Source organism: Aspergillus wentii (genome assembly GCF_001890725.1).
Source record: "Aspergillus wentii DTO 134E9 unplaced genomic scaffold ASPWEscaffold_1, whole genome shotgun sequence".
Classification (NCBI taxonomy): Eukaryota; Fungi; Ascomycota; class Eurotiomycetes; order Eurotiales; family Aspergillaceae; genus Aspergillus; species Aspergillus wentii.
The window spans coordinates 2,178,411-2,204,926 of NW_024467832.1; the positions used below are offsets into that span (position 1 = coordinate 2,178,411).

The 26,516-nt window shown below is 48.3% G+C and overlaps 13 protein-coding genes and 2 non-coding genes across 15 annotated transcripts; 9 read left to right on the forward strand and 6 right to left on the reverse strand.

Moving 5' to 3' along the window:
* Positions 1-457: 457 nt before the first annotated feature.
* Positions 458-1,163, forward strand: ASPWEDRAFT_178657 (uncharacterized protein; the record flags this gene model as incomplete). The annotated part of the gene is made up of 2 exons (XM_040831767.1): positions 458-734; positions 1,072-1,163. Exons 1-2 carry the CDS (start codon positions 530-532, stop codon positions 1,161-1,163), a joined length of 297 nt encoding a protein of 98 aa, XP_040694508.1. The 5' UTR covers positions 458-529.
* A 1,074-nt stretch (positions 1,164-2,237) lies between these two features.
* ASPWEDRAFT_47564 (uncharacterized protein) lies at positions 2,238-3,263 on the forward strand (the record flags this gene model as incomplete). The annotated part of the gene is made up of 1 exon (XM_040836981.1): positions 2,238-3,263. One exon carries the CDS (start codon positions 2,238-2,240, stop codon positions 3,261-3,263), a length of 1,026 nt encoding a protein of 341 aa, XP_040694509.1.
* A 318-nt stretch (positions 3,264-3,581) lies between these two features.
* On the forward strand, positions 3,582-4,309 carry ASPWEDRAFT_166891 (uncharacterized protein; the record flags this gene model as incomplete). Its single annotated transcript, XM_040830074.1, has 2 exons — positions 3,582-3,616; positions 3,664-4,309. The coding sequence occupies 2 exons, from the start codon at positions 3,582-3,584 to the stop codon at positions 4,307-4,309; spliced, it is 681 nt and encodes a 226-aa protein (XP_040694510.1).
* A 374-nt stretch (positions 4,310-4,683) lies between these two features.
* On the forward strand, positions 4,684-6,132 carry ASPWEDRAFT_34310 (zinc-binding alcohol dehydrogenase family protein). The gene is made up of 5 exons (XM_040833968.1): positions 4,684-4,842; positions 4,896-5,030; positions 5,078-5,287; positions 5,331-5,695; positions 5,832-6,132. The coding sequence occupies exons 1-5, from the start codon at positions 4,707-4,709 to the stop codon at positions 6,018-6,020; spliced, it is 1,035 nt and encodes a 344-aa protein (XP_040694511.1). The 5' UTR covers positions 4,684-4,706; the 3' UTR covers positions 6,021-6,132.
* A 308-nt stretch (positions 6,133-6,440) lies between these two features.
* ASPWEDRAFT_166893 (uncharacterized protein) lies at positions 6,441-7,233 on the forward strand (the record flags this gene model as incomplete). The annotated part of the gene is made up of 2 exons (XM_040830075.1): positions 6,441-6,466; positions 6,519-7,233. 2 exons carry the CDS (start codon positions 6,441-6,443, stop codon positions 7,231-7,233), a joined length of 741 nt encoding a protein of 246 aa, XP_040694512.1.
* A 44-nt stretch (positions 7,234-7,277) lies between these two features.
* On the reverse strand, positions 7,278-9,183 carry ASPWEDRAFT_101354 (uncharacterized protein; the record flags this gene model as incomplete). The annotated part of the gene is made up of 2 exons (XM_040827374.1): positions 7,278-8,512; positions 8,562-9,183. 2 exons carry the CDS (start codon positions 9,181-9,183, stop codon positions 7,278-7,280), a joined length of 1,857 nt encoding a protein of 618 aa, XP_040694513.1.
* A 634-nt stretch (positions 9,184-9,817) lies between these two features.
* On the reverse strand, positions 9,818-9,890 carry ASPWEDRAFT_t27. Its single transcript has one exon. It is a non-coding gene; the product is annotated as a tRNA-Thr (tRNA).
* Positions 9,891-10,639: 749 nt separating this feature from the next.
* Positions 10,640-12,536, forward strand: ASPWEDRAFT_34312 (uncharacterized protein). Its single transcript, XM_040833969.1, has one exon. It carries the CDS (start codon positions 10,779-10,781, stop codon positions 12,315-12,317), a length of 1,539 nt encoding a protein of 512 aa, XP_040694514.1. The 5' UTR covers positions 10,640-10,778; the 3' UTR covers positions 12,318-12,536.
* On the forward strand, positions 12,436-12,506 carry ASPWEDRAFT_t8. Its single transcript has one exon. It is a non-coding gene; the product is annotated as a tRNA-Gly (tRNA).
* Positions 12,537-12,758: 222 nt separating the features above from the next.
* Positions 12,759-13,951, forward strand: ASPWEDRAFT_22982 (uncharacterized protein; the record flags this gene model as incomplete). The annotated part of the gene is made up of 3 exons (XM_040832424.1): positions 12,759-13,420; positions 13,470-13,708; positions 13,890-13,951. 3 exons carry the CDS (start codon positions 12,759-12,761, stop codon positions 13,949-13,951), a joined length of 963 nt encoding a protein of 320 aa, XP_040694515.1.
* A 2,467-nt stretch (positions 13,952-16,418) lies between these two features.
* ASPWEDRAFT_34314 (phosphate transporter) lies at positions 16,419-18,596 on the reverse strand. The gene is made up of 5 exons (XM_040833970.1): positions 18,467-18,596; positions 18,313-18,420; positions 17,931-18,262; positions 16,982-17,883; positions 16,419-16,932 (listed from the first exon to the last, which is right to left on the reverse strand). Exons 1-5 carry the CDS (start codon positions 18,527-18,529, stop codon positions 16,523-16,525), a joined length of 1,815 nt encoding a protein of 604 aa, XP_040694516.1. The 5' UTR covers positions 18,530-18,596; the 3' UTR covers positions 16,419-16,522.
* A 296-nt stretch (positions 18,597-18,892) lies between these two features.
* On the reverse strand, positions 18,893-20,374 carry ASPWEDRAFT_145900 (uncharacterized protein). The gene is made up of 5 exons (XM_040829494.1): positions 19,757-20,374; positions 19,556-19,708; positions 19,305-19,505; positions 19,134-19,259; positions 18,893-19,081 (listed from the first exon to the last, which is right to left on the reverse strand). The coding sequence occupies exons 1-5, from the start codon at positions 20,106-20,108 to the stop codon at positions 19,035-19,037; spliced, it is 879 nt and encodes a 292-aa protein (XP_040694517.1). The 5' UTR covers positions 20,109-20,374; the 3' UTR covers positions 18,893-19,034.
* Positions 20,375-20,574: 200 nt separating this feature from the next.
* Positions 20,575-22,447, reverse strand: ASPWEDRAFT_56140 (uncharacterized protein; the record flags this gene model as incomplete). The annotated part of the gene is made up of 5 exons (XM_040838268.1): positions 20,575-20,929; positions 20,978-21,533; positions 21,586-21,857; positions 21,900-22,253; positions 22,304-22,447. 5 exons carry the CDS (start codon positions 22,445-22,447, stop codon positions 20,615-20,617), a joined length of 1,641 nt encoding a protein of 546 aa, XP_040694518.1. The 3' UTR covers positions 20,575-20,614.
* Positions 22,448-22,792: 345 nt separating this feature from the next.
* ASPWEDRAFT_731457 (anion exchange family protein) lies at positions 22,793-25,117 on the forward strand (the record flags this gene model as incomplete). Its single annotated transcript, XM_040839285.1, has 7 exons — positions 22,793-22,953; positions 23,001-23,356; positions 23,406-23,557; positions 23,609-23,812; positions 23,867-24,010; positions 24,065-24,431; positions 24,488-25,117. 7 exons carry the CDS (start codon positions 22,793-22,795, stop codon positions 24,631-24,633), a joined length of 1,530 nt encoding a protein of 509 aa, XP_040694519.1. The 3' UTR covers positions 24,634-25,117.
* ASPWEDRAFT_178666 (uncharacterized protein) lies at positions 24,841-26,411 on the reverse strand (the record flags this gene model as incomplete). Its single annotated transcript, XM_040831768.1, has 5 exons — positions 24,841-25,114; positions 25,170-25,338; positions 25,389-25,699; positions 25,755-26,104; positions 26,158-26,411. The coding sequence occupies 5 exons, from the start codon at positions 26,409-26,411 to the stop codon at positions 24,921-24,923; spliced, it is 1,278 nt and encodes a 425-aa protein (XP_040694520.1). The 3' UTR covers positions 24,841-24,920.
* Positions 26,412-26,516: the final 105 nt, after the last annotated feature.

Below are 26,516 nucleotides of genomic sequence, written 5' to 3' on the forward strand. Positions count from 1 at the left end.
AACTACCAAAAAAAGATAAAGGTGGTCTGTCCATCATGAATCTGATTGGCCAATCCTGGTCTCTGCCTATAGTGGGTCTTAGTGCTGCCTCTCAATAAATCAAATATAAGAATTCCTGAGCTGCCATGTAACTGTCACCATTATAACCATATCATGTCTCAATCTTCCTGGTTTCTCCCTACCGTTGAATTTCCGGCCGGCGGTAACAAAGCATTCATCAGATGGATCTTGTACAATGGCTAACAAGTAAGAGGGAGGAACGGGGCTTCAGTCTTGGAAATTTACTTCCAAATGCACTTGACTATAGTGATATCACCAGGGTCTTTATGGAGTATGTACATTTGTAGCTATTCTGTATAGTGATAACTAACAAAACAGCAACCTAACACCCTACCGAGAAATTCTCATGATGCGCGCGATGAGCTCCATCACTGACAAACTATACTAGGAGCACAAGGTCTTTGATGAAGAGATTATCACGAAATGGAGGAAAGAAATTGTCCAAAGTGGGCAGGGTTTTACACCAAGAATGATGGGCTACATGATTAAAGAAGCACAGTGGACGGTGGAAGAGCATAGAAAGACGGGGATCGTGAATGTGTTTGATGTGGGCGTTGTGGAATCAGATACCATCATTTCCGAGGAAGAAAAGGAGGCGCTAAAATCGGCTGTTTGGCCGCTTGAAGATATTCCCGAAGAGCTTATGCGGGTGGATCGTGGCATGTCGAGGGACAGTTAGTATGATTCCTGTCATTCTGTGTTTGCTAATGATCTAGAATGAGCCAATCTGCGCAGCAGCAATCTAATACTAAGCCAGCAAAAATATCATATCTAGCTCTCTCTCCTTCCGCCAACGACAGAGACTCCATGAGAGACATCAGCTATCCCCAAAATGAACACGGCTTCATGTAAGCCGTCTACGTGTTTGACCATGAAATCAGCAGCCAAAATGAAACGCAATTCACCCAAGATCTAGCAGTGCTTAAAAGCACAAAGGGCGATTTCTTGCATTTTCCAATACTATACAGCATCAAGTCTCGCCGTTTTCACTCGCTGACCGCACGCAATCAGGCCATCGCAAGATTCTCGCTTTATTCTTGGTAGATCCGAACATGAGGGTGATTTCGTCAGCGAATATGCCTCCCCAGCGGGAGGACTGGTAGGGAGATAGGCAAGATGTTCTGGATGAGGTGCTGGGGAAGAAACTGCCTGTAGAACTGCAGGATATGGTGGTTGATGGGGGCGAAGAGTCACCGATGACGATGGATGAGGCGAAGCAGTATCGGTTGGAGTTTATGGAGGATAGGGGGATTCAAGAGGAGCAGAAGAAGCGATGTGAGACTGATTCTTTTAGTTTGTGTGAGTATTAATAGTAGACATTGGTAAGTTTCAGTTGACGACCCAGAGTATCTTGTCTTTTTTTCTTTCTTATTTCCTGTGCAGCCCATGCAGCTCTGCATTTCTCGGGTAAAAACTGTCTCATTCGCTGTTGGCAGATAGTAGTTGGCCTTCGCCATAGCCACATCCACATCCACCACACTCGAAGCGAGCTGCATCCCGTCGTCACCATCTACGCTAAAAAGCTTGTAATTGTATCCATTGCGCCGGTGGCTTGGCGTGCGTTGGCGGGAGGGAGTTCGCTTGGGCCGTTCATGTTGGGTAATTTGGGGGCGAGATGGCAAGACGCGTTGCCATGCATGAGGCTGAGATGGCATCCACTGAGGGATTTGTTGTTCCATTTGGTTGTTGGGTGAGTGAAGGACTTAGAATGGTTTGTGTATTATAGCTAGTTCTCGATAGAGGTATTCACTTCTAAATGATGTCAAATGAAGATTGGTTCTATATTATATTGTATAATGACTTCATCAGTTCAAATGGAGATCTACTACACTGCCGAACACTGCCCTGCCTGCCAGTTGGGCCGATTTTGCGATATCTGCCCCACGTGGGCTAATCCGATTGGACAGAAATTGTCCATCAAAAAGCTTAGTGCTGATTCTTATTTTAGACCCATGGCGCTAACCTGATTGGGCGCATGTTGCGATGGAGTTGGATCTGTTCAATCGAGATTTGTTCGCGCTGCATACCTCTTTAGCTATGTTTACATACTGTGCAGATGCTGTATATGATTAGAACTCATCGCTAGTATATAATATCCGTTCATTCCTCTAGTTTTTTCATCCTCAGCATCCTCATCACCTCTCTAAACATCCATCTACTCTTTGGAGTATCTCAAAATGCATCTCCCTCTTATCCTCTCTCTTTCCACCCTCTCCCTCGCCCTCCCAACCAACCCAGTCACTGCCATTCCTGGCTCCTCTTCCCTCTTCACCACCTATCCGGGCAAACAAACCCCCCTCGCCTCCAACTACACCAAAGTAATCCCCGCAACCAAGACCGGTCCCCCCGGCCAAGACGACCTTCTCTTCCAGAACCTCCTCGCCGCAGAATGGTCCATCTACACCTTCTACCAACAAGGCGTGGAAGCCTTTTCCGCCTCCAACTTTACCGACATCGGCTTTCCAAACACAACATACGAGCGTCTCACCCAAGTCCGAGATAACGAGGCAGGCCATGTCCGCATCTTCCAGGACCAAATCTCCGACACCTCCCTCAAGCCCGGCCCCTGCAGATACAACTACAACTTCAACAACAACCCAATCACATACCTCGCTCTGCAGGAGTATCTCGAGGTATCCAGCATGGCATTCTTGACCGGCCTCGCCCGCCAGGCGAACCTCAACGCCTCCAAGTCCGCCCTCATGGCCATCGGCCAGGTCGAATCGCGCCACAACACCTGGTCTCTCATTGAGAATTGGAAAACATCCCCCTTCTCCGGCCCCTCGGACACAGTCTACCCACACGCAAACCACATCCTCGAGCTAACCAGGAACTTCATCATCCCCGGATCCTGCCCTTCCCAGAACCCAGTCTATCCCAACCCCCAGCCAAAGTTGATCACGATGGGCTACGACAAGAACAGCACGACCGCACGTCCCGGATCGCGGATTCGCTTTACCTTCTCGGAAACGCCCAAGTTCGAGTCTGGCAAGGATTACTATGCGGTTTTCTTTCACGGGGTGGAGCCGGTTAGTGTGCCGTTTAATGTGAAGGACTGGACTGTTACGATTCCCAAGTTCGATGCGACGAGTATTATTATTGCAGTTATCGCGGATGAGAAGGGGGCTGTTAATGAGGACAGTGTGATTGCTGGGCCGTTGATTCTATTGGAGCAGCCGGCGAGTTTGACGCTGAGTTTTTAGGATTTTTATTATAATGATGTCCTGTTCGTGTTTTCTTATTCTTAATATGAGTTATTTTTATCAATGCAAGGCTGAGGTATTCATGATGAGTTAAGTAAAGATCTACCGTTCACTCGTGCAGTATTGGAAATGCGCTCGGATGTCACCGAGTATCTCAACACCACCTGCTTTCGAGCTGATAATTACCACATCGAGAAAAGAAACTACACCATAACTCTATCAAATAAGACAGCAGTATGGTCTATCGAAGATACGATTGACAGCCAATTCATAAACGCCTCTCCAGTATATGACCAGCCATCAGTCAAGATATACAAAATGCAACCCTCCCCCTTATCCAATTCATCCTGCCCGTTGGGTCCGACAGCCTTGGTCTTGGACACATCCCTAATCCTAACAGCTCCACCAAATGGCAAGCAGCAGAATGCAGCCTCGGGCCTATCGTGCGCAGCTTTCGCGCCACTGTTCAAGACCGCATCCTCCCCGAAGAAACACTCGACATCTGGACACAGATCGAAGACATAGAGGAATACGGATCCCTCACCCTCCTACCCATCTGGGGCAGCGAGAAAGGTGTCCATCGCAATCCATTCTTTGTGATTGGGCCGTTTTCCACACTCGCCATTTACACGTTCCTGTCTAGCCTTTTCAAAGGCCATGTAAGTGTGGAGTTTGTGGATGCGAAACTTGTCCCCACGGGTCCGTTTGTCGATAGATACGCTAGCTATGATGCACTATACGCTCTTACCACTGGTGAAATAGCTAGTTGTGATACCGAGACGGTGGATAAGTTATCGTGTAGCATGGACAATGTGGCTGCTGCGATGTCCAAAACGTTCCGTGGTGCGCCGTATGTCGCGCCAGATTTCTATTGGAGCAATGCAACCATGGCTGAGGGACGGGCTTTTTCAAAAAAGATGTATACGATGGTGCACTGGCAGTGGATTGTCTTTCCTTTTTGTTTTTGGGTGATAGGGATGGTGACGTATATTGGGATGTGGAAGGGTCGACAGGATAAGGTGGCTTGGGATGTTATTGTCGAGTGAGGAGGACTATATAGGAGAGGAAGGATTCTAGAGCATCTCTATATTTTATTGATAGATGGTTGGTTGGTATCACATCTAAAAATATCAGTCCAGACCGTCTAAATATATGCTGATATAAATAGTCTCTCACGTGGGTAGATCATTATACTATTGATCTTCAATCAGTAGTTGATATCATATTTAGATGTGGGGATACATTCATAAAGATGGGTCACAAAGGTGAAAATGATGAAGTGACGATATCTTCATGCTCATCAGTGCTTCCACTTGCCGACGGTTCGAGTTGCCTGTGCTTATTCTTACCATATAGAGAACCCCGCACCATTATAAATACACCAAATCTACAATTTATTCTTTACATTCCAGCATTTATCATTTATCATTCACATTCAGTAAAATGGACAATAAATCTCTCGTCATCCGCACCCAAAACGGGCAGCCCACTCTCGTCACAGAGAGCCTTCCTCTTCCCCAGCCTGGATCGCACCAGGCTGTTGTTAAAGTGTCGCATGTTGCGCAGAATCCAACTGATGGTATTTCTATCATGTACAATTATACTCAATAATCTATAATCTAATATTTACAGTACAATCCTTCGTTATCAATGCCTTTGGCGATGGAAGTGTTCTAGGATGCGACTTTGTGGGCCAAGTCGTCAAGCTTGGTGATGCTGTCACCAGACTGAAAGAGGGCGATACTGTTGCTGGACTTATCTGGGGAGGTATTATCATTATTTATTTTATGAGAATTAAGCTAAGCTAGAAACAGGTGAATTCAAAGGACTCGGGGCGTATAGTGAATACACCCTCGTCGATGAGAATGTCTGCTTCAAACCCCCGTCTGGCATCAAACCAGAACAGGCTGCGACGGTTCCTCTGGCTGCTGCGACTGCTTGGTTGGCATCATTTTCGCCTGACTGTTTGAATATCGATCGAAGGAGAGGATCGGATGTGACTGTTCTCATCTGGGGTGGTAGCTGTACGTCGTCCTCCATATTATCTATATAGTACTGACAGTGTAGCCTCCGTCGGCCTGTATGCCATCCAAATCGCCTCGCTATACAACTTCCAGATCATCACCACCTGCCGCCCCAAACACTTTGACCTCGTCCGTTCCCTCGGGGCCCAGCATGTCTACGACTACCGCGACGAGTCCATCGTCGATAAGATCCAACAACACCCCAATCTGACCTCCATCTTCGACACCATCGGCTCACCTTCTTCCTCAGTGACAGCCTCACAAACCCTCACCCAGCACGGCACCCTCTGCACCGTCCGCCCAGGCAAGGCACATACACAAAACGTCACCACCAACACCACCGTCACCGACGTCCTGGTGTGGACGGCATTCCTCAAAGACCATCGCTACGGCGACTTTTACTGGCCGGTATGTATTTATTTCTTATCATCTACCAGCCTTATGGCTAGGCTGTCAGCTGTCTAGACATATGTCATGTCCAAATATCCCGATGACTGTATTTTATGCGTGAGTGTCATGTGCATGTAGATGCTGACTACATCAGGCTTCAAAAACCGACCACAGCCTCGCGATTGAACTCTTCAACAACCTCCCTGAATGGCTCGCAACAGGCAAGATCCAGCCTTCCAAAGCGGAGCTTCTTGGCAAACTCAACACGGATACGATCTCGCGCGGGTTCCGAATCCATCGCGAGGGAGGAATTTCCGGATTCAAGATTGTGTATTCTGTATGAGTGGAATGAATTAATTATGAAGCTAGTGTGTGTGTGCGATCCATTTGCCTGTTTCAGAATAGTAAAGTTGGTGAGACAGAAATGCACAAATAAGAATAAGAATACGAGGGGCCAAAAGAGTAAAACCAACAGGTGCGATAACAGGCACCAAAAATAAGTGGCAGAAATTAAGCTTGAATCCGCCTTATAGGAACAAAGGAACGGATGAAAAGTAAAATTAGAAATGACAAGGCGCCGTTCCTTTGCGGGCAGAAAAAAAAAAGGGGGGGTGGAGCCCGCTATATTTACGAATACGAGTATGCCAATGTAGATATAAGCCTGTGTCATCGTCAGATTTCAGCTGATATTTACGCTGATATTTATCAACATTCATATTGCTATTATATTATATTGTATTATATCGATATTCATTCATTCATCATGTCGGACTCAGCGAGCAGTCACAGGTAATCTCACCACCACCCCCATACTACTGTATACAATACTAATAATATATAGAAGCATCACATCCCACCAAAAACGAACAAGAACAATCTTCCCCCTCGCCCATCCTCCCCCCAAATCAGCCCAAAAACTACGCCTCAACCCCAAACTCCTCCTCCAAATCCAGCAGCTCTCGCCATCAAACAGACCAGTCGCGATCCTCGAAGTATGGCAGCCGTCGATATTCACCGGGCGGGTTGCGAAGGAGTTTCCGAATCAGCCGCGCGTACGGTCGGGGGATGTATACGTTACGCAGAGTGAGGGGTATACGAATCTACAACATGCTCGGAATGAGAGCGAAGAGGGGGATGAGGAAGGAGGGAGCGGGGAGAAGGATTTGGTGGGCGTTATTGGGAAAGGAGGGGAGGCGTCGGAGATATATGCTTCCTCTGGGAGGGTGTGGGAGGCGAAGAATGTGGAGAGCGGGTATCGGTTTGAGGTGAAGGATGGGGACGAAGTGAGGGTGTTGGAGTGGGAGAGGAAGAGGGGGTCCAAGGCGAAAGAGTCGGAGATGTTTGTGCTCTGTATAGCGGATGAGAAGGGATTGCGCAGGCCGTGGATTGCAGAGATGAGTCGAGTGTGTATTGAAGTGAAAGGGTGGGATCGAGCTGTTAGAGATCATCTGAGTGACTGGGTGGGCAGGGACGATGAGCATTGGGATGCGGGGTTTTATACGCTGATTTTGATGTTTGGTGTTTATGCTGCGTCACAAGAGGGCTGGTTTTCATGACAATATACCCATTCGTATTCATCTATATCCACTGTATATGGTAATCACTGGGCGAGTCCCTCCTCCACGGCCTTGATCTGCAACGCCAGCATGCGCGAAAAGTACCGACACAGCGCCAGATTACCGCCCATGAACCAGAATCCAGGGTGTCCGCTGCGGCGCCAGATAGTCCGCATCTCGCCCTCTTCATCCCATCCCCAGATATTGTTGATGCGATCGGCAACTTCATCGCCGAAGATGGTCCGTGCCTCGGATCGCATGTTCTGGTATCCGGTCGCAAGGATGATCTCGTCGGCCTCCAATTCGGATCCGTCGGCGAACCGGATCCCGTGGGCGAGGATCTCCGAGATCTCCTGTCCATGCTTGACCTTGACCTTGCCGTCGATGATGAGCTGGCTGGCGCCGACGTTGATGTAGTAGCCTCCGCCGCGTTGGAGGTACTTGATGAGGAGGCCGGCGTCGTTGGGACCCCGGTCGACCTTGAAGCCGGCCTTTTCCAGCCCTTCTAGAACGGCCGCGTCGTGCTGGGTGCACGCTGTGGCTACCTTGAATTGCTGGGCTTTGAACATTTCGGAGGGAATACTCCACAGGTAAAGATCAGCGTCTGCGGACGGGGGTGCATCCTCGTCGTACAGCCCCTTTAGTCCAATGTTGACGATAGCATCAGACGAAACGATACAGGTCGAACTGCGCTGTACCATGGTAACCTCGTACCCCTTTTCGTGGTAATCCTGGGCGATATCATGTCCCGAGTTACACGATCCGACGACAACCGCCTTCTTACCCTTGGAAGCCGGGTTGGCACCAGGGAACTCGGAGCTATGGCAGATCCGGTCTCCTTGAAAGTCACTCATTCCCTTGATGGCGGGGAGGTTCTTCTTGCCGGAGTGGCCGGTCGCCTGGATGACATGGCGAGGGTGGAGGGTGCGAGTTTCCACCGTTCCATCTGCCTGCTGGCGCTCAAGCACGACAGTCCACTGTTTCTTCTCGTCGCTCCAAGACGACGAGGTCAGTGTGGTCTTGGTCCAGACATTCAGCTCGAGCAGCTTGACGTAGCATTCGAAGAACTCGGCCAGTTTGTCTTTGGGAGTAAACTCGGGCCAGTGGGCCGGGAATGGGACATAGGGCATGTGGTCGAACCAGACAGGATCATGCAGAACCAGCTGCTGATATCTCCTCCTCCAGCTGTCGCCGACCTGCTCTTCCTTGTCGATGATGAGAGTGTCGACATTAAGCATCTTAAGACGGGCAGCCGCCGTAAGACCAGCCTGTCCAGCACCTGAACGTGTCAGCCAGGCATCAAATAACAAACATGATAGTAAACATACCAACAACAAGAACAGCCGGGTCCTTGCCCTCATAGTTAACATCCGCAGTGCGCTTCTCCTGCCAATTCCTCCTATCCTTCTGCTCTCCATGCTGCACCCCCTTTGGCCGACGATGTCTCACCCCCTCCTCATGCCCCTTCAACTCCACCAACGACGTGAAAAACGTATAAATCTTCCACTCTCCATCCTTCTCCGCCAGCCTTACAATGCCGTCACCTCGTCCCGTCTGCGTAGTAACATTGATAAAGAACTGTATGCCAGTGACGTCACCAAACGCATCGATCGGCGCAACGGCAGGCGAGCGAAACGCAGACGACCGGTCAATCTCAACGTGCGTCAACTGGCCGCTCGCGCTGAGGAAGTTGGCAATGTTCTCTCTGCCCTTGATGGTGCGCAGATCCCAAGTCACGCAGAGGTGGTCGCGCCAGAAGCCGTCTTCGAGGAACAGCGCGGTCAACGCGTTGTAGTCATTGTTGGAGAGGGCGGTGTTGACGCTCGAGACGATTTGGGAGGCAATGGCCTCGTGGTCGATGGAAGTGGAGGTGGCTGTTGCTGGGAATTTGCCGATGGGGATGTTGAAGGAGCCGGATTCGATCCGGTCTTTGGAGGGGAGGGTGGTCATGTTGGGTATTTGGTATGACAGTGGTAGGATGAATGAGTTGGAGGTGGTGTAAGAAACATGGAGGAGAGAAAGCAGGGAATGGAATTAAGCAACTGTTTGGAAAAAGAAAGCATGCGTCAAACTCAGCAGAGCTGAAGATTACCCCGCTTCAATGCACATAGTGGAGTTGGTGCATCCCCATCGCCCATCACAATCAAGCTGAAGCATCTGCCTGTCGCACAGTCTGGCTAGGCCAATCTACGAATTGATTGTTTTCTGTGTAAGCAAAAGTATCACCAATTGGTTTAATCGCTCGGCACTTTTACCCATAATCCATAGTCCATATCTACTTAGCCCGCTACGCTGAAGAATCAATGACATAGCGTAAATGGTCAGCGGAAAAACTTTTCCTTGTTGATCTCCACTCCAGGTCCAATTTATGTGACAGTGATGCATTAGTATGGAGACAAAAAGTGACACAAGCGCATTTGAGCGAATCGCATCAAGAGTGCGTGATATTTCCGCGACGTGGCAGTGGAGGGGTTCCTCGTATTGCAGGGTTATCTGGCAGCCTTGCTCTTATTGGATGGTTAAAAAGACAAACATGATAAACATTTAGCGTGGGGAAATAGAAAAAAGAAAAAGAAAAAAGAAGTGCTCACACGCGGATTTGAACCGCGGACCTCATGATTACTAGTCATGCGCTCTACCAACTGAGCTATACGAGCTGGTTGTTGTTAGGCAGCAGCAAGTAGTGCACTAAGTAGCTTAGTCATTGCTAAAATAATGAATTCACCTTCTACAGAAGCGACATCCAAATTGTAGATAAACTTCCTGCGATAGCTTTACTTATTAATTATTAGCAGTAACTTCACATTGAATTGATATCTGTATAATGACTTCAAATGTTACCTTCTTTCAGATTGAAGAAGTCCTCCTTCGACGACAATATATATTTACCGGCAAGGTTAATCTGTCAGCAGAGTCCACAGTACACTCATAGCTTAATATATTCAGCCATCGATAGTACCTAGTCTTTCTATACCAATACCCAATTATTACCGCCAAGGCAGTTCGGTGGCTCCCGCAAGCCTCGTCACGGTGTACCTGACAGGCAGACAAGTTCTATCCCAATCCAGAAACATAACAAAGCTGGGCAAACGGCTAAATCCAATGCATGACCTCATATCTCTTGGACAACCAATTCCTCAGTTCCTGGGCAATGGGCAAAGTCCCCTTCGGCCCCCGATCTCGGTAATTGAGATAGATCTATGTCGGGTAAACTTCGCATCGGCAAGATTCCGGGTTCTCCAGCCCCGCAAAGTTGGTGAATGACGAGGATGTACCCCGCATTTCTGTATCCGAGGATTGTTAATATGGTTTTTGATGATGGGGAATAGATTTTCTGTAGACGTTGGGATTTGCATTTATATAGTGTGGTTCCAGTTTGAGTTTGTTAAAGATATCGCAATTCCCAACGAACTCTCGTTCTATCGGGCAGGGGCCAATTCAACCAGGCGGGATAGATCAGATTTTTTGTGTAACACTGATTAATATTCCTTGCCAGGTGCCCTTATTCTTGTTTTATCTGTTATTCTATCTCCTCATTAGTTGAAATGATTCCCCAGAAGTTTTTGTCGGTGGTTTCCACCACAGCTGCTCTGTTCGCCACTCCCTTTGCAGCTGCAACTTGTTCTTCTAGCATCGCGCATCCAAAAGTGCCCCAAGGAAAAGTCCTCGATCTCACAGCAGCCTCAGTCACCAATTACCAGAGTGGCGATTCGACTTTGAGCTTCTGCAATGTGACAGTCACCTACACCCATCCAGGCTGGAATGATACAATCCACGTCACAGTCTGGTTACCTCTGTCAAATTGGAATGAACGACTCCAAGGCTCAGGTGGTGGTGGTTATGCGATGCGAAGCGACGACGACACCTTGGCTGAAGCAGTTGGTTTGAATTACGCAGTGGTTGCCACGGATGGTGGACATACACCGGTATCCCCCAACTCCGAGTCATGGTCTCTCGATGCATCGGGTAATGTCAACATGCCTTTGTTGAAAGACTTTGCGTACGTTGCGTTGAACGACGCCGCTATTATTGGCAAGAACGTCACCAACTCTTTCTACGGCCATGGTCCGCGATACTCGTATTGGAATGGGTGCTCGACGGGGGGACGGCAGGGATTGATGCTGGCGCAGCGATATCCCACTGCGTATAACGGTATCATGGCCGCCGCACCGGCGATTAACTGGCCTAGTTTTATTGTCGCCGAGTACTGGCCTCAGTTCGTTATGAATCAGCTCAACACATACCCTTCTGCTTGTGTTCTGGATAGTATCACCAATGCCACTATCAAGGCGTGTGATGAAATCGACGGGGTGAAAGATGGTGTTATTTCCGCACCGGATCTGTGTCAGTTCGATCCCCTCACGACCGTGGGACAGAAAGTGGACTGCAATGGATCTTCTGTGTCAATCACCAAAAACGACGCCTTGGTTATAAAGAAGACATGGGAGGGACTGCGATCCACAAACGGATCATTTTTGTGGTATGGACTGGACAAGGGCGCGCCTCTGTCAGGCCTAGCTGGCACAACCTGTTCCTCGCCGTCAAACTGCACCGGGTCTCCATTCAGCATCTCCGCAGACTGGATTAGTCGATTCATCCTGCAAGACCCCTCGGTGGATCTGACTCGCCTAAGCCACGAAGACCTGATCAAGATCTTCACTGAGTTAAAAATATGCTATAGCTCTATCATCGGCATAGATAACCCCGACCTGTCTGCATTCAAGCAAGCTGGAGGAAAAATGATCACCTGGCACGGGCTAGCCGATCAGTTGATCTTCCCCAATGGAACGATGCAGTATTATAACAGGGTGGAAGATAAGGACTCTTCGGTGCGCGACTTTTACCGCTTCTTCGAGGCTCCTGGTGTCGAGCACTGTCGGGGTGGGAATGGCTATGTTCCTGTTGATCCTCTAGACTCGGTGGTGTCTTGGGTGGAAGAGGGGACAGCGCCAGAGACGATTGCTGCGGCCACGACGGATGGAGCGAAACATCGCAATTTATGTCCTTATCCTTTGGTTTCGGTGTATAAGGGGGGTGATGAGAAGGAGGCGTCGTCTTATGAGTGTCGGAAGAGTTATTCATAGTCGAATAATCAATTATCAGCTGCATACCACAGGCAGGACAGCACGTGGAAACCGTGCGATCAAGTTAAGCAAACCCTTGGTTTAAGGAAGTCAATTGGTGCCAGTTTTCCAATAAGAAGCATCATTGGTCTAGTGGTAGAATTCATCGTTGCCATCGATGAGGCCCGTGTTCGATTCACGGATGATGCATTTCTTTTTGCATTTTTTTTTGTTCTTCATCTTATCCAAACTACTAGTTTAAACCCAGCCAGTTCAATTGACTATTTTACCATTATCATTCATCAGGGTATTATTGAGGGTAGTATTTATTGACCGGTCAATGTGCAGGCCGATGACGTGTGCCCTTATCTTATCGCATACTCAGTCAACAAAGAGAATCGTTCTTCTTTCAGACATCCAACCCACCACCACCACCGCAGGGTAATCCCAGAGATACTCATCATGTCTCTCGCAGAGGGAAACGACCAGGCCTTCGTCAAGGCTTTTAACGAACTCCCTCGTCCTCAAACCAGCCCCGATGGCAAACCCAATCACTGGCACATCACCATCCAGACCCTCCCACTCGACCCTGACGATGACCTCGTCTTCCTCGTCCGCCCAAGCACCGGCAACATCCACCTAGAAGGCAAGACGAAGATAAAACCTCTTCCAAGCCCCACAACCAAGGCCAAGGTGATCGCCCCGCTTCTTCTAGAGTCTTTCGTTGTGGGCATGAACTCTGGTCGTCACGGTGAGCCTATCCCGGGCGTCTCTAGGACGGCGCCGCGGAGCTGGGGCACTAGGGACAGAAAACTCGCCAAGGCATTGGAGGAGTACATGAAGAAGATTGGGGTGCGGAAGGAACTTTGCACCGTGCAGGCTGGAAGCGAAGCGGATGAGAAGCTCGCCCAGAAGAAATGGGATACTTGGTCAGAGGAGTTGGTGATGGAGGCGTTCAAGCACCCGATCGTATTGGCGATTATGGCGGGACAGAGCAAGTCGCGAGACGACGATGCATTTGAAGATTACAATCGCGTTGCGAAGATGGTGCCGGCGGCGAAGGACTTGGCCGAGTCGGTTAATCTGAACCTGCAATGGCCTGATGATGCCAGACAGGGTATTTTGTAGGCGAGACTGTTATTTCTAGTAAGAAAGAGGCTAACGAAATCACAGCCACCCCATTCGTCGCCTCGTCATTACTGGAAAAGATACAGATGAGAACATGAGTCTACTGTTCGGCCCTCATTGGAGAGAAATCGCCGGTCCTATGCACATTAATGCTCGCCAGGAGGTTCTCCTGCAGCCCTCGCCAGGATCCCCGCAGTATGTCTTATATTCGCGCTGGGACAAGAATAGGCCGTACTGGTCACCACGCCCACCCACCGAACAGGAGAGGATACTGATGGATATATGTCAGCAGAGGTATCATGCTAACCACTCGCATGAAGATCATGAGTTTGGATTGGATTGATTGAATTATTTGGAATGATCTTTCAATGTATTATGATTATCTCATGTAATGCCGAATGGAACCGATGTACATTAAGCATCAGCCTACATCTCGGGGTATACTGATATACTGATACTCTGAAGTGCGTAATAAGAAATGTCTCCCAGAATTCATCAAGCATAAAAAGATTATCGTCCTCTCGTAAATAATAACAGTCACCATGGAATTCGTTAAAAAAAGCTTTCTTCAGAACATGTGCTCACCTAGTGAAAAAAAAGAATAATTACTAGTATTGTTTGATCTATTATACCGAACATATCCCAGGAAACATGGAATCAAACCATCCTAAGATCAATCCGTCTCATATTTCTGTGTGCTGAACAAAAACCAGCATTTCATTTTTCAGAGATTTCTCCATCAAAGAATAATGCCTTGAATGCCTGCTTTGTTGTCGAATTCGAATACTTGCTAAGACGGCCTTCATAACGACCAACCGCAATTGCCAGGAAGCTGTTAAAAGAGACGTTCGAAATTCCCAAGTGGGTTGGCGATTTCAAATTTGTAGAATTATTTGGCGTTCGATATTGGTCGAACGCCAGATGACAGATTGTGAGGATCTCGGTTGATCGTTTGGAGCCAGAAGAATACTGGCATATAGCCATCAAGAAGTAGATAAAGAACAGATGTGAAGGACTCCTTATGCATGAAAGTATCAGATAGATAGTGTTCAGATCCCACACCGTGATTTTTGACTTTTTGTGCTTCGTCTGCGAAGGAATGTTAAGAAGGAACTTTCCCATTCAATCAAACGTCCCATGAGGTATTGCTCAAAACCAACAAAAACACACAAACCCTGCCCTCCCCGTCTTGAGAGGCTATGTCTGGGATATAGAGTCCCGAAAGTCAAGTATATCTCCGGGCCGTCCTGAGAGGCCTGGAAGATCTAAGCACATATCTTAATGCTGGATTGTACAAAGCTTGTCTCGTAGGCATCAAAGCCAGCAACATCGAGTGAACATAGGGCAAAGGTTTTTCATAGAGGAAGACAGGATGTGTTCGCAATTGATTCATCAAATCAGAAGGAACCAACAAATGCGGCTCCAAGCAAAGAAGCGGAGGTTGAATCACGAACTGGGCCAATATTGTATCCAATATGATAGAAGCAGTCCCTAATAAAGAATACCGTTCCATGTCACACAGCTGTAGGCATGCCCACAGTGACACACCGAGGTTCCATCGGTAGTCTAATGATCTAGGATTCCACAATGTGGGCTTCATCAAACAAAAGGCCTTTGGGGGGTGCACTTTCGAATGTAGACCACCCAAGACGGATAGGTCTTCCAGCTCCGTGAAACTGTTGGGGATAACTCGATGATATTGACTTGTAGAGTTGATAAGTCGTTAAGACATGTTACGGCAGACATGCATTGCTGCATCGGCGAGTTCGAGGTGTAGTGTATCACCGGCCAGATAAAGAAGCGTTAGGTATCCACAGAGTAAATATCACGAACATAATGATATTCCGAGGGTCAACGTGCACCCAATCTTTTTCGCATTCGACTTTCGGCATGACGAGGACCAGAAACCAGGCCTGATCAAAATTGGTCCACGAGAATAGAACTTGTTCGCAGTCTATAGACAGGTTAGTATGGGGCTCTTCGATGGGGTGCTTGGATGATAATGACAAACCTGCATTAGGGATCATCTCTGTTGCCCCGTGATCAACCGCCACGTCGACTGCGCGGTTCTTTAAGGGGAGGGGGATATCGGGAAGAGTCGAAAACGTCAACTGGAAGTCTCTTCCAGCACAGCACTTGCTATGAAGAATGGATTCGAAAGATCTTTTGTCCTGCTTTCGAGGATATCATTTAGTTTCCACAATAAAGTTGTTGAGTCGAAGGAAGTATCGAAGATGGGATTATCGTAGATGATATATTCGCAGGAATCATTGTGGAACATGACACTGTCGAAAGACAAGCCGATATAAATATCCTGGTGATGTCAAAGTCCTATACTGAAGTCGATGTTAGCTTATATATGTCAAGATGATACAGCACATACCGGAGAGCAATGATTTTTTGATTATTGGTAGCGATTCCCGATTTCTTCCAAATTTGCCAGTTCAACCATTATTCCATAACTTGACGAGTTAGCATCGATTATAAAAAAAGATAGTATACTCACATCCGCGAATCGCTGTCATCATGATCTGCTGTCGCTGGGTAATGTATGATGCCTAGACATCGAATCTTAGCAATCAATCAGATGAAAATGGAACGTATGGCTTACCATGTAGCCCAGGCACTGTGCGACGCCTTGACTGGCTTCCCGCCTTTCTTCTTGGCCTTGCACACCACTAGGTGGGTATCGATGGACTCCTTGAGACACACACGGGCTCAGATGAATTCAGATAGCCCCGAATGGTCTCTGTCGAACAGAGCTGTTAGTATTTGCATGGATGTAGTGGAGGGTGGGATCTTACTTCCGAAAAGCATGGATTGGTGTCTAGTTAACGACTAGTATCGCAGGTCAATGTAGTTTCGACAAACATGAGGCATGTTTGGATTATTGAAGTCATGCAAATTGAAGGTCCATCCAGATGATCGTTTGATTCGGAGAGATGATGATAGAGAGAAGAAAGGAAGAAGGAAGAGAAAAGAGAAAGGAGTATAAATAATCCCATTATCCGTGAATGATGGAATATAATGCATTCAATATATACAAATTCCAGTCACTGACCTGTACAAGTGACCGCTCTATACAAATTAATTCTATTCTATAAGCTATAAACAACATCATTCACAATCCTACTGGCCCTACTCCTCGGCCTAACATTAACAGCATACCGACTCCTCCCCCCCATCCTCCCAACCGCCAACGTCTCCAAACTCTCCGGCTTCCCACCCCACAGCTTCCCCTTTCCATCTCGCCCGCGCTGCACAGACGGAATCCAGAAATGCGTTACTGCTGCTCCCAGAATCATGCACGCGCTGAAGATGATTAGAATCCAGCCGTGCCGGATGGTAGGTTCGTTGCCAGGGCCAGTGCCGAAGCGGTAGTAGGCGGAGAAGATCTGGACGAGGACGGAGCCGAGTTTGCCAGCTGCGGCGCTGATGCCGTGGCAGGTTGCGCGGTAGCGGGTGGGGAAGACTTCGGCGGGGATCATGTAGGTTGTTGCGTTGGGGCCTGTATATATTAGTATAGATGGTGATAGTAGATTATAGATGGGACATACCAAAGTTGAATAGCGTCTGCCCAAGAATATACAGCACAACAGCAACAGGCCCTTCTCGCTGGGTGGTGATAAACATCGTCCCAAGCGCAATAAAATGCGCTGCCAACGCCAGAAATCCCCATTTCTGCAACCCAACCCGGTCCAGCCGATGTACGACGAAAATGAGCAACAGCCCGCCCACAAAACTGCCACTGTTCAAAATCACCAGTGCATAGGTAGAGCTGTGCATGAACATCTGATACACGTCCGCGTTGGGATCATCGTTGGTCATCCATACCGGCGCCTGGCCGTGGATGTTTAACGAGCCCCAGGTTTTGGCGAGGAATTGCGGGCTTGACAGGCCGATGCCGTAGAAGCCGAAATCCAGTAAAAGCCAGGCGAGGGATGTTCCTGCCAGTGTGCGCCAGTTTCCTTCTGTCCAGAAATAGCGGATGATGTCTTCCTTGCTGAGATGCCAGTTTGAGTTGAGGGTTGCTGGGTGCAGGATCTCTGTTTGCGAGGATGATCTGTCTCCATTGATGGATTGGCTTGCGACGGACATGGCGGGGAGGGGAATATTACACCAGCTCGACGCAGAATCAAACGTAGGGCTTGACGGTGCTTCACTGAAAAGCGTGGTGGCGTCGAATTCGGCCTTGACGGGATCGTCTTCGATATCGAGTAGAAAGCGAGGCGTTTCGGGGATCGCAAACCGGAAGAGAGCAGCAATGGCGCCGGGGACGACTCCCACGCCAATCACCCATCGCCACATGGTGTCGACGATCCGAGTGAGGTCGTCTGTGCCTTGGGTGCGACTGATGGCGATGACGATGAGCGAGACGATGTTTCCTGCGATCTGGCCGAGGGGCTGCATGAAGAAGACGGTAGCCATCATCCGGGCTCGATGTTTTGTCGGTGCAAACCTAACAAGTCAGTTTCCACCATGATCATATCCATATGAGGCACATACTCAGAAGTAATCACCGCACTCAACGGATAATCCGCCCCAACGCCAATGCCCACCACAATCCTCCACCAAAGCAGCCACGCAAACACACTCATACTGCCCTCCACTCCCTGCGACGACATGACAACACCCAACGTCGACGTGATCAGCAACATCAACTCAACACCGTACATCTTCTTCCGCCCATTCCGATCAGCCAGGTATCCGAACGCGACCTGGCCGAGCATCGTGCCTGCCAGCGTGGCGATGTTGATATACGTGAGGTTCTTCGAATGGGTTTCGTGTTGCCAGTATACGTAGCTGAGCATGGGGAAGGCCATGTTACTTGCGAAGAGCTGAAGGATTAGCCCTTCTTTCTCTGGGTGATTGACAAGTAGGGACTTACAGTATATCCATCTAGGAAGAACCCAACGCCAGAAACCAGAACGACAACCCATTGGAAGGATTGGCGGTCGATGGTTTCGTATATCTGTCGCATGCGAACATGGCGGTCCTATCTTGTTAGCTGTGAATATTGATTGCTGCAAGGTAGGCAGTACCTGCTCATGCTCGAAATCGCGAGCCCGATCAGTTTTGTATAACCGAGTGCGAAAACCGCCCATGATGAATCCCACTTGTCCAACTTGACATGATATCAACTGGAAAGTAGAAGAAGAGAGAGAAGATGCGTAACAATGCTGATCAAGGAAAGACAGTGGAAGTGGGAGAAAAGCGAAATGAACTGGAATGACTTCGGGAGGGGCACCGTGCAGTAGCGGGAAGTTTAAACCGCAGCTGAATCCTCTGATTGGACGCACGTCAGCCTTGACGATTTTAGCTCCCGGAAGTGGATCTCCAGTTCCAAGCTGTTTTTGTCCCACGTGCACGATACTGCGCTGTGAGTGGATGATGCCGCCCCACTTGTCACGGCGCAAGCTTGGGTGCTGTTGTTGTCTGATGGATAACGGGTGGAAGTGGAGCGAATGGGAAGCAGCAAAGGCCATGCACGTGGGCGTCATAATCATATTGATAATCACATTGATATTACAGTCTATCCAGTCTATCCAGTTTCCAATCCAAAAGGGTATTATCTCCGCCAACGCCTTGCAGTAAAGAACCAAAAATCAATCAGCCAATATTTTGATCAGCCAGGAACTGGCAGAACCGTATGCGATCTGTATGGTTAGTGACACGTAGGAGATATTGTAGGAGACTGTAGGAGCATACCTGAGTCATCCAGAAACTGAATGTGCAGCACTTTCAGCTGCGCCAGAATATCAAAATTGGGCTGCAGCTGCAGAACCACCGGTCGACCGGCTTTCTTGCCCGGAGTGACCTTTCCAATGCAGTTCACTACACCATCAGCCTGGCTCATCTGAAACCCACGGGCTCACTCACATGGAATCGACACGTAACGCTTCTGCTCTTTCCGCTGCGAATTCGCAAAAAACAGCATCACCAGTTTCCCATTATGGCCCTGCAGAATCCGGATATTCTGGCTGATGCATTCCTCTCCGCGGCCTTTGGATTTGGCCTCCGCGATGCCTGCGATGAAGACGAGCTTCGAGGCGAGGATGAGTTCCTGGAACTGGATGCAGTCTGGACTGTCAGCTAGAACTGTAGATGTGTTGTAGTGACTAGTGACATACCCCTCCAGTCTTCGAATGTGTATGAGAGCTGTGTGGTGAAGACGGTGTGGGCGGTTTGGACGGTTTGTTCGTCGAGAAAGGAGATTCGGAGCGAGGGTTCGTCGGGGAGTTTGGGATGTTCGACGTGTGGGACGGGGAGTTTGGTATTGTGGACTGTCGTTATTAGCTTTAAACTGAATATCTGGATATGAAGCTACTCACAAGTATGGAGAAAGGCCGTCTGCTGGCCAACGCCCCCTCCCAGCTCTAGACACTTGAGTGCCCCAGCAGCATCTTTACAAATATCAATATGCGTATATCGCAACTTAAACAGCTTATGATTCCTCAAAAACGAAATCGTCACCGACGAATTCATCTGCATCCGCACAATCTCATCGTGAAGCGAATAAAATGACGGCTTCCTCGAACCGGGACTCGACGTGCCCGGACTCAACGGCGGCGGAAACACGAAACTGGCCGACTCGGACGACCTCGTCGACGACGAAAAACTGCTCCCCCGGCGTGGATTGGGGAGAGGCCAATCGCCCGAGTCATAGACAGGGTGGGAGTTCATGGCAGTCGAGGAGAGGGAGGAGTGGACATGGAGAGAAAAGGCCGGAGCTGGGAGAACGACGATCGGGGCGATCGGCGAGAGAAGATGGCCAGAAGAGGAAAGGAAGCGGATTTCATCATTGGGAAGAGAGACAGAGAAATGAACGACAAGAAAAAGTGGGCTGTGGGCGGTGGTTTTAAAGGAGGGAAGCAGGGCGGATACAGCAATAAAGATCGGCGCAACGTGGGCGGACCAGTGGACGAGAGGGTTTGGGTGACATGCAGCTGCGATGGACCTCTGCCAGTCTTGCTGCCACGTTTTATAACCATGTGGAAGGTTTCAATGAACCAGAGGAGATGATATTAATAAAGAAAAGAAGACAGTTTAGAGAAGAATGGTAGCCGTCATATCCGGGACAGGCACAACTATTGAATTCTAGATTCGACATGGACGATCGTAAAACTTTGACCAAAGTCTATCTTATATTCTCATATATTGTTTCATATTATTATGTATATTATTTTATGCTATATATATCGACAGTTATTCTCTCCACACAAACACTTCTTCTCCAGCTCCTCCCAATATCCATCCGAATAGTCCACCGTCACTTCGCTCCCCGCACTCACTCCCCGCGACACCACAATAATCCTCTCTTTCCCCCGCCAACAGAACCTTTCAAACTGGCTATTCGGTCGACACGAATGATTGATGAATCGAGTGAAATTGCCCATCTCCCCTTGGAAGATCTGGTATCCTTGACCGACCATCACGTCGCGTCCTTTAATGCCGGCTGTGATGAACCCGATGAATTCTCCGATGGCGGTTCCGCGATCAAAGTCCTTCCTATCTGTCAGTTATCCTAATTATATTTGATGCAGGATACATACACTTCGGGCAATAATGCCGTTATTCTTCCCAGCCGTGCGCACTAATTGAACTGCAACTGGTGCTTTGACCCCCCCAAACACCGTGGGGAAACAGACACACTGGTTGGCTTCAACCTCGTCTGCCTGCCTCCCGCGGCAAACCCGGCAGATATCCTTATCCAAGCCTGGCATCATGCGTGGGTCTTTCTCAAACACAGTCGAGTCAATCACACATTCGTCCAGAAAGCGATAGTGAAACCCATCCGGCAGAGAGAGATGGCCATACGTCGACCCCAGCGGAACCGCCGGCCCTGTAGTAACCGTCACCCACTCATGCGGATGGCCATGATATCGCCGAGGCTCAGCCTGACCGATGACATGTAGAAGCTCCCTCCATTCCGGATGCAGGGTATCAGCGGCAACTTCAAAGGCAGACTGGAGCTGACGCAGTCTCGTAGCGAAATTGCCATTAAACCCGCTGCGGTATTTGCAGAATCTGTATACACCCGAACTGGCGAAGATGAGACTGGCCCAGCCGCCTGCGTCTTTGATTTCTTTGTATCCGCGCCAGATGGCTCTATCTTGGTTGGCTGAAATAGATATAGACATAGATATGGGCTATGACTTACATTCGATTTCGCAGATCCTTTTCTTTCCAGTTCAAGACAGCGCATGCTTCTTTCAGCGCCATCATTCGTGCTTCTGTCATGGGACAGTTGGGATTCTCTAGTCGGAGGACCGCAATCCTGGCTTCGTAACAATCAATCCAGTATGCCTGGACAATCATCTCCAGGGCTCGTGATGAGTGGCTGTGGTTGTAGTATTTCACACAGAGAGTATTGACAGCGCGAAAGACTTCGCCACTCACTCCAGTGCGGATGTTGATGCCAGGTTCGATGATCTACTCATTAGCTTGTTCAGAAATAATAGGCAGTAGACATACCGGACAGGATTGACTTAATTTTACAGATGAAAACAGCTGCCGCCATATCCCGGCGATGAGCTTGTCGGTGGATGTCGGCTCCAACACAATCCCATCTGTTTCTGGTTTCTTACGCTGGGGAAAGCGAGTGTCACTGTGGACCTGACGGGTATGAGGGTGAGTAGGATCATGATGCTTGGCTGATTCTATTGGTATCGACCCAGAAAAACTGCTCGTCTTGCGACGTTTGTTGGGATGGTTGGATTCAATTGACTGAGGTGTTGGAGGGATGTCATCCTGGGATGTTCCTACACCTGAAGTTGGAGTTGGAGTTTGATTTGATACAAGCTGTCCACTGTGAAGGTCGATATAGCCCTATACAATCAGAGTCTGTATACTCATCGACTTCATCGTGATGAACATACCAGTAGAAATGTGCGTGAGTCATCGGTGAGAGAAGCGTCAATGCGGAGATACGCTCGATGCTGTGTGGATTTGGAAATGGAGGATACCTGAGAGGGGAAGTCTGGGTTATTGAAGATATCTGATAATTGCGATATTAGAGACATTTTGATTGATGTGGATGTTTGATGCTGAGTGGAAAGCTGTATAGGTACAAATTCTGCCCGGGCAGAAGCTGAGTCATCGTCTACACAACTGGAATATCTTCCATTCAGAAACGAATTGATAATTATTCGATATTGATATATTCGAACTGGTAAAACTATTAGTATATAGAACTCTATAGGAATATTCTGATATTAATCATTGTGATTACTTTGTGGTGTTGTTCTATCTTATAATTCCTGAATCCACTCGCTCGCTTAGTCTTCACTATATAAACCCATTCTACCATTCCATCCTCTATCCTTCTTCTTTCTCGATTCAATCTTTAGTCTTCCTCAATTTTACAAATGCATCAAAATTCCTATAACTCCCATGGATGGAAACATCCACGCATCGGCCGTGGAATGTTTCACGACGTTCGACGTCGTCTTCCCTATTACTGGAGCGACATCAAGGACGCCTGGTCATACCGGACTATTGCTTGTACCATTCGGATATATTTTATCAAGTCAGTTCTATCCTATCCTATCATACCCATCTATACTAACTGAACAGTATTCTCCCCGCTATAGCATACACCCTCGACATGTACCGTCGAACAGGCCACTTCTTCGGCATAAACGAAGCATTGTTCTCCTCTGCCCTCGCCGCAATGGTGTTTAGCATCTTCAGTGCCCAGCCATTGACGATTGTCGGCATAACGGGACTGATATCCCTGTTCAACTATACCATCTTCGACATCATCGCCCTCCACGATCCATCTATCTATCCAACCTTTATGTGCTGGACGGCGATCTGGGCTGCTATCTTTCACTGGATTGTTGCGTTTTGCAATCTGTGTGATTATATGCGTTACGTGACTGACTTTTCGGCTGAGTCGTTTGGGATGTACGTTGGGATTATCTATATCAGTGAGTTTGTTATGTCTCTTTACGGGTGATGGAAAACTGACTTGAATAGTCAAAGGAGTCGAGGAACTCGTGAATGGGTTTGGCCAAGGCAATGCAGCTGGGTTTATGGGGTGCATGGTTGCCATTCTATACTTTGCCACTGTGTACGGATTGGAAAGGTTGGGCATGACTGTCCGTTTTCTAGCTGACTATGCCTACGTAGTAAGTACCCCATCCATCCACATCTATCCTATAAACTATACTGATTGATAGATTGCAACCATCTTTTGGACAGGATTCTCACATATCCCCGGTCCTCTCAACGACACGCCCCTTTCTGCCATCCCCACCAGCCTCGCCTTTCATCCCACACAGCCTAGAAATTGGCTTCTTCCATTCTGGGAGTTGCCGCTGAAATGGATCTTTATTGCCCTCCCGTTTGGGTTTCTCGTTATGCTCCTGTTTTATTACGACCATGTTTGTTTCCCAGTTAATAACATCTACATAAAATATGGATGCTGACTTGGATAGAATGTAAGCAGTCTCACAGCCCAGGCAAGGCGGTTTCCTCTGAAGAAGCCAGCGGGTTTCCATTGGGATTTCTTCCTGCTGGGATGTACGGCATTTGTGGCTGGGATATTGGGAATTCCGATGCCGAATGGCTTGGTTCCTCAGGTATGACCTATCTATATACTCTTCACTGCTATACCTAGTGTCTGATAAATAAAGGCCCCGGTCCACACCGACTCTCTCACCACAGAAAACGAAGACAATGACAATATCGTCATCGAACAGCGCATTTCGCATTTCATCATGGGCCTCGCCATCATAGTAACCATGACACCACCCTTTCTAACAGTCTTGCATACAATCCCCGCCCCCATCTTCGGTGGCGTCTTCCTCATCGTCGGCTGGGGGTCGATTGAATCAAACGGTATCCTCCGCAGAACCGTTTTTCTGATAACAGAGAACAGGTTTCTACGTGATGAAGAGCTGTTGTTGACTATCCGAAAAAGAAAGATTATCCTGTATCTCGTCTGTCAGATTCTTTCGGTGGCTGCGTGTGTGGGTATTTCGCAGACTATCGCTGCTATTGGTATTTCCTTCTCATCTTACGTCTATGCATGCATAGATAGCTTACTATATATACAGCTTTTCCGGTGCTTATCATAGCAATGATCCCATTCCGAGTCTGGCTGATCCCCAGATGGTTCGACCAGAGTGAACTCGACGTGTTGGATGCTTTTACGGCGGATAATGAGGCTGTTTTGGGTAGTTTGGGTGGCTTGCTGGGATAATAAAGATGCCGCAAAAGCATCTACAATATTTTATGCCTGATATACCTACATGGTGGTTCTGCAGGACAACGCAGTGGTTATTTTACATGCTGGTGTTGCTTTTCAAGAGACTTGTAAAAGCGTTTGAGGGAGCATGCATTTTATTGCCTATTGAGAAAACTGTTTGCCATACCAGAGAGCAGTAGGAATATCAACATCTTTCTATTTCTTCTCTCTATTCCTTTCCAGGATTTTAGATTTCTGGCTCTGATAGTGAGCGGTCAAGGAGTGAGGATACTTACAAAGCCTCATGTTTGCGGATAGTCGTTATGAAGCCATGGATCCTGCAGTAGCTCCTTCGCTGTACTTCGCTCGTCGGGGTTCCATTTGATCATCCGCTCGACGAAGTTAACAAACATCCTCTTCTCTTCCCCATGAAACTTGGAGAGGGTGCTTTCGAAGCTAAAGTTACTAGGGACCAGGTCTTCATTTTTGAGTGTTCCTGAAATGCAGTGTTAGTTGCATATAAAGATATTCCAATCGAGAGACTTCTTTACCAGCAGCCGTATAGAACATCGATGTTCTCTTACCGCGGCCAACGACATATTTGGGGGCAGGGCCTAAAAGCGATGTTATATACGCAAGGTGCGTTTCGTCATCGTATTCTCCAACGATGCGGGGATCAACTGATTCAAACAGTGTTCGTCCTTCTAGAAAATCCCATAGCTTCATGGAATTGTTAGCCGTCTGCGCTATATAGGGAAGACACTGTGTACCATAACTCCCAGGCTCCATATATCAGCACTATACGTGTACCCTCTGTCAAGTATAACCTCAGGTGCACGATATACCTCGGCCTGGATACAACCATCCTGTGGAACATCACCTTGGACTGCGAGGTCAAAGTCGACGACTTCAACCAGACTGAGGATGTCCTTCAGCGGCCCATAGTCCTTACGAGACAAATAGATGATGCGTCCGTCATCGCAATGCTTCTGGGGTAGTGGGTTTTCAAACTCATCTCGAGCATCCTGGGCCAGGAGCTGACGATCTTCCAGTCGTACCATGATATTATCCGGCTTCAAGTCTGTTATCTATGAATGAGAACCACATCGGTGACCAGCACAACGGAGGATCCTTACCAGTATGGATGATATGACATTCGGTGTGGAGATAATCAAGCGCCTGGAGGATTTCTTGGAGGATTATCTTGAAAATCTCCGGTGGTATCACACCATCTTGCCATCGTTTGCAATACTTTCCCAGCGACTCCCGTAAAGGCTCGAAGACGAGACATACGTGACTCCCTGAGATTCCTTGAACGGAGAATGAGTCAAGTAATTTTCGAACGATCTGCCAGCCTTCATGTTGACGGTTTTTTTTCGTGATATGTTGTAGAATCTCCAGCTCAACGCCACCAGCAGCTTTCCGTGCATGGGAATTATTGGAGTTGATTTTAAGAGCTACATAGCGCTCTTTCGACCAGCGCCACCTGAATCGTCAATATGTACCTTACCTTACAATGTGATGGGGGCCAATACGAACTGGTTAAGGTCCCTTGCAAGCCACACACTCGATCTGCTTCCATGGCCAAGCTTGGTCGCAATTTGATATCTATCATTCAGGATTTCACCGATCCGCACCGGATAAAAATAGGCTGCCTCATAGTAGGGAGAGTTTTCCTCTTCAACCAGCAAGGACGGGTTAATTCGGGGTGGAATGGCGGGCGGAGATGCCCAGGGCGACTGGCGAAACGCCTTGAAGGGATGGATGAGGATAGTAGGGAGATGCCGCGTCATGATTCTGCACGAGGCTAAGAAGACTGGTACTGGTTCATATGGCCTTTATGGGAGAAGCGTGTATCCTACTTTGAGCCGCGAATGAAGCTTGTTTGGGATCCCGTA

Coding starts and splice junctions, on each gene's coding strand:
- ASPWEDRAFT_34312 (XM_040833969.1), top strand. CDS start 10,779: ATGATTCCCCAGAAGTTTTTGTCGGTGGTTTCCACCACAGCTGCTCTG.
- ASPWEDRAFT_145900 (XM_040829494.1), bottom strand. CDS start 20,108: ATGAACTCCCACCCTGTCTATGACTCGGGCGATTGGCCTCTCCCCAAT. Junction 19,506..19,555: donor CACATTCGAAGACTGGAGGG/GTATGTCACTAG, acceptor CTGACAGTCCAG/ACTGCATCCAGTTCCAGGAA. Junction 19,260..19,304: donor GCGTTACGTGTCGATTCCAT/GTGAGTGAGCCC, acceptor CTGATGGTGTAG/TGAACTGCATTGGAAAGGTC.
- ASPWEDRAFT_34310 (XM_040833968.1), top strand. CDS start 4,707: ATGGACAATAAATCTCTCGTCATCCGCACCCAAAACGGGCAGCCCACT. Junction 5,288..5,330: donor TCTCATCTGGGGTGGTAGCT/GTACGTCGTCCT, acceptor CTGACAGTGTAG/CCTCCGTCGGCCTGTATGCC. Junction 5,696..5,831: donor ACGGCGACTTTTACTGGCCG/GTATGTATTTAT, acceptor TGACTACATCAG/GCTTCAAAAACCGACCACAG.
- ASPWEDRAFT_34314 (XM_040833970.1), bottom strand. CDS start 18,529: ATGGGCGGTTTTCGCACTCGGTTATACAAAACTGATCGGGCTCGCGAT. Junction 17,884..17,930: donor AGTGCGGTGATTACTTCTGA/GTATGTGCCTCA, acceptor CTGACTTGTTAG/GTTTGCACCGACAAAACATC. Junction 16,933..16,981: donor GCAGACGCTATTCAACTTTG/GTATGTCCCATC, acceptor TAATATATACAG/GCCCCAACGCAACAACCTAC.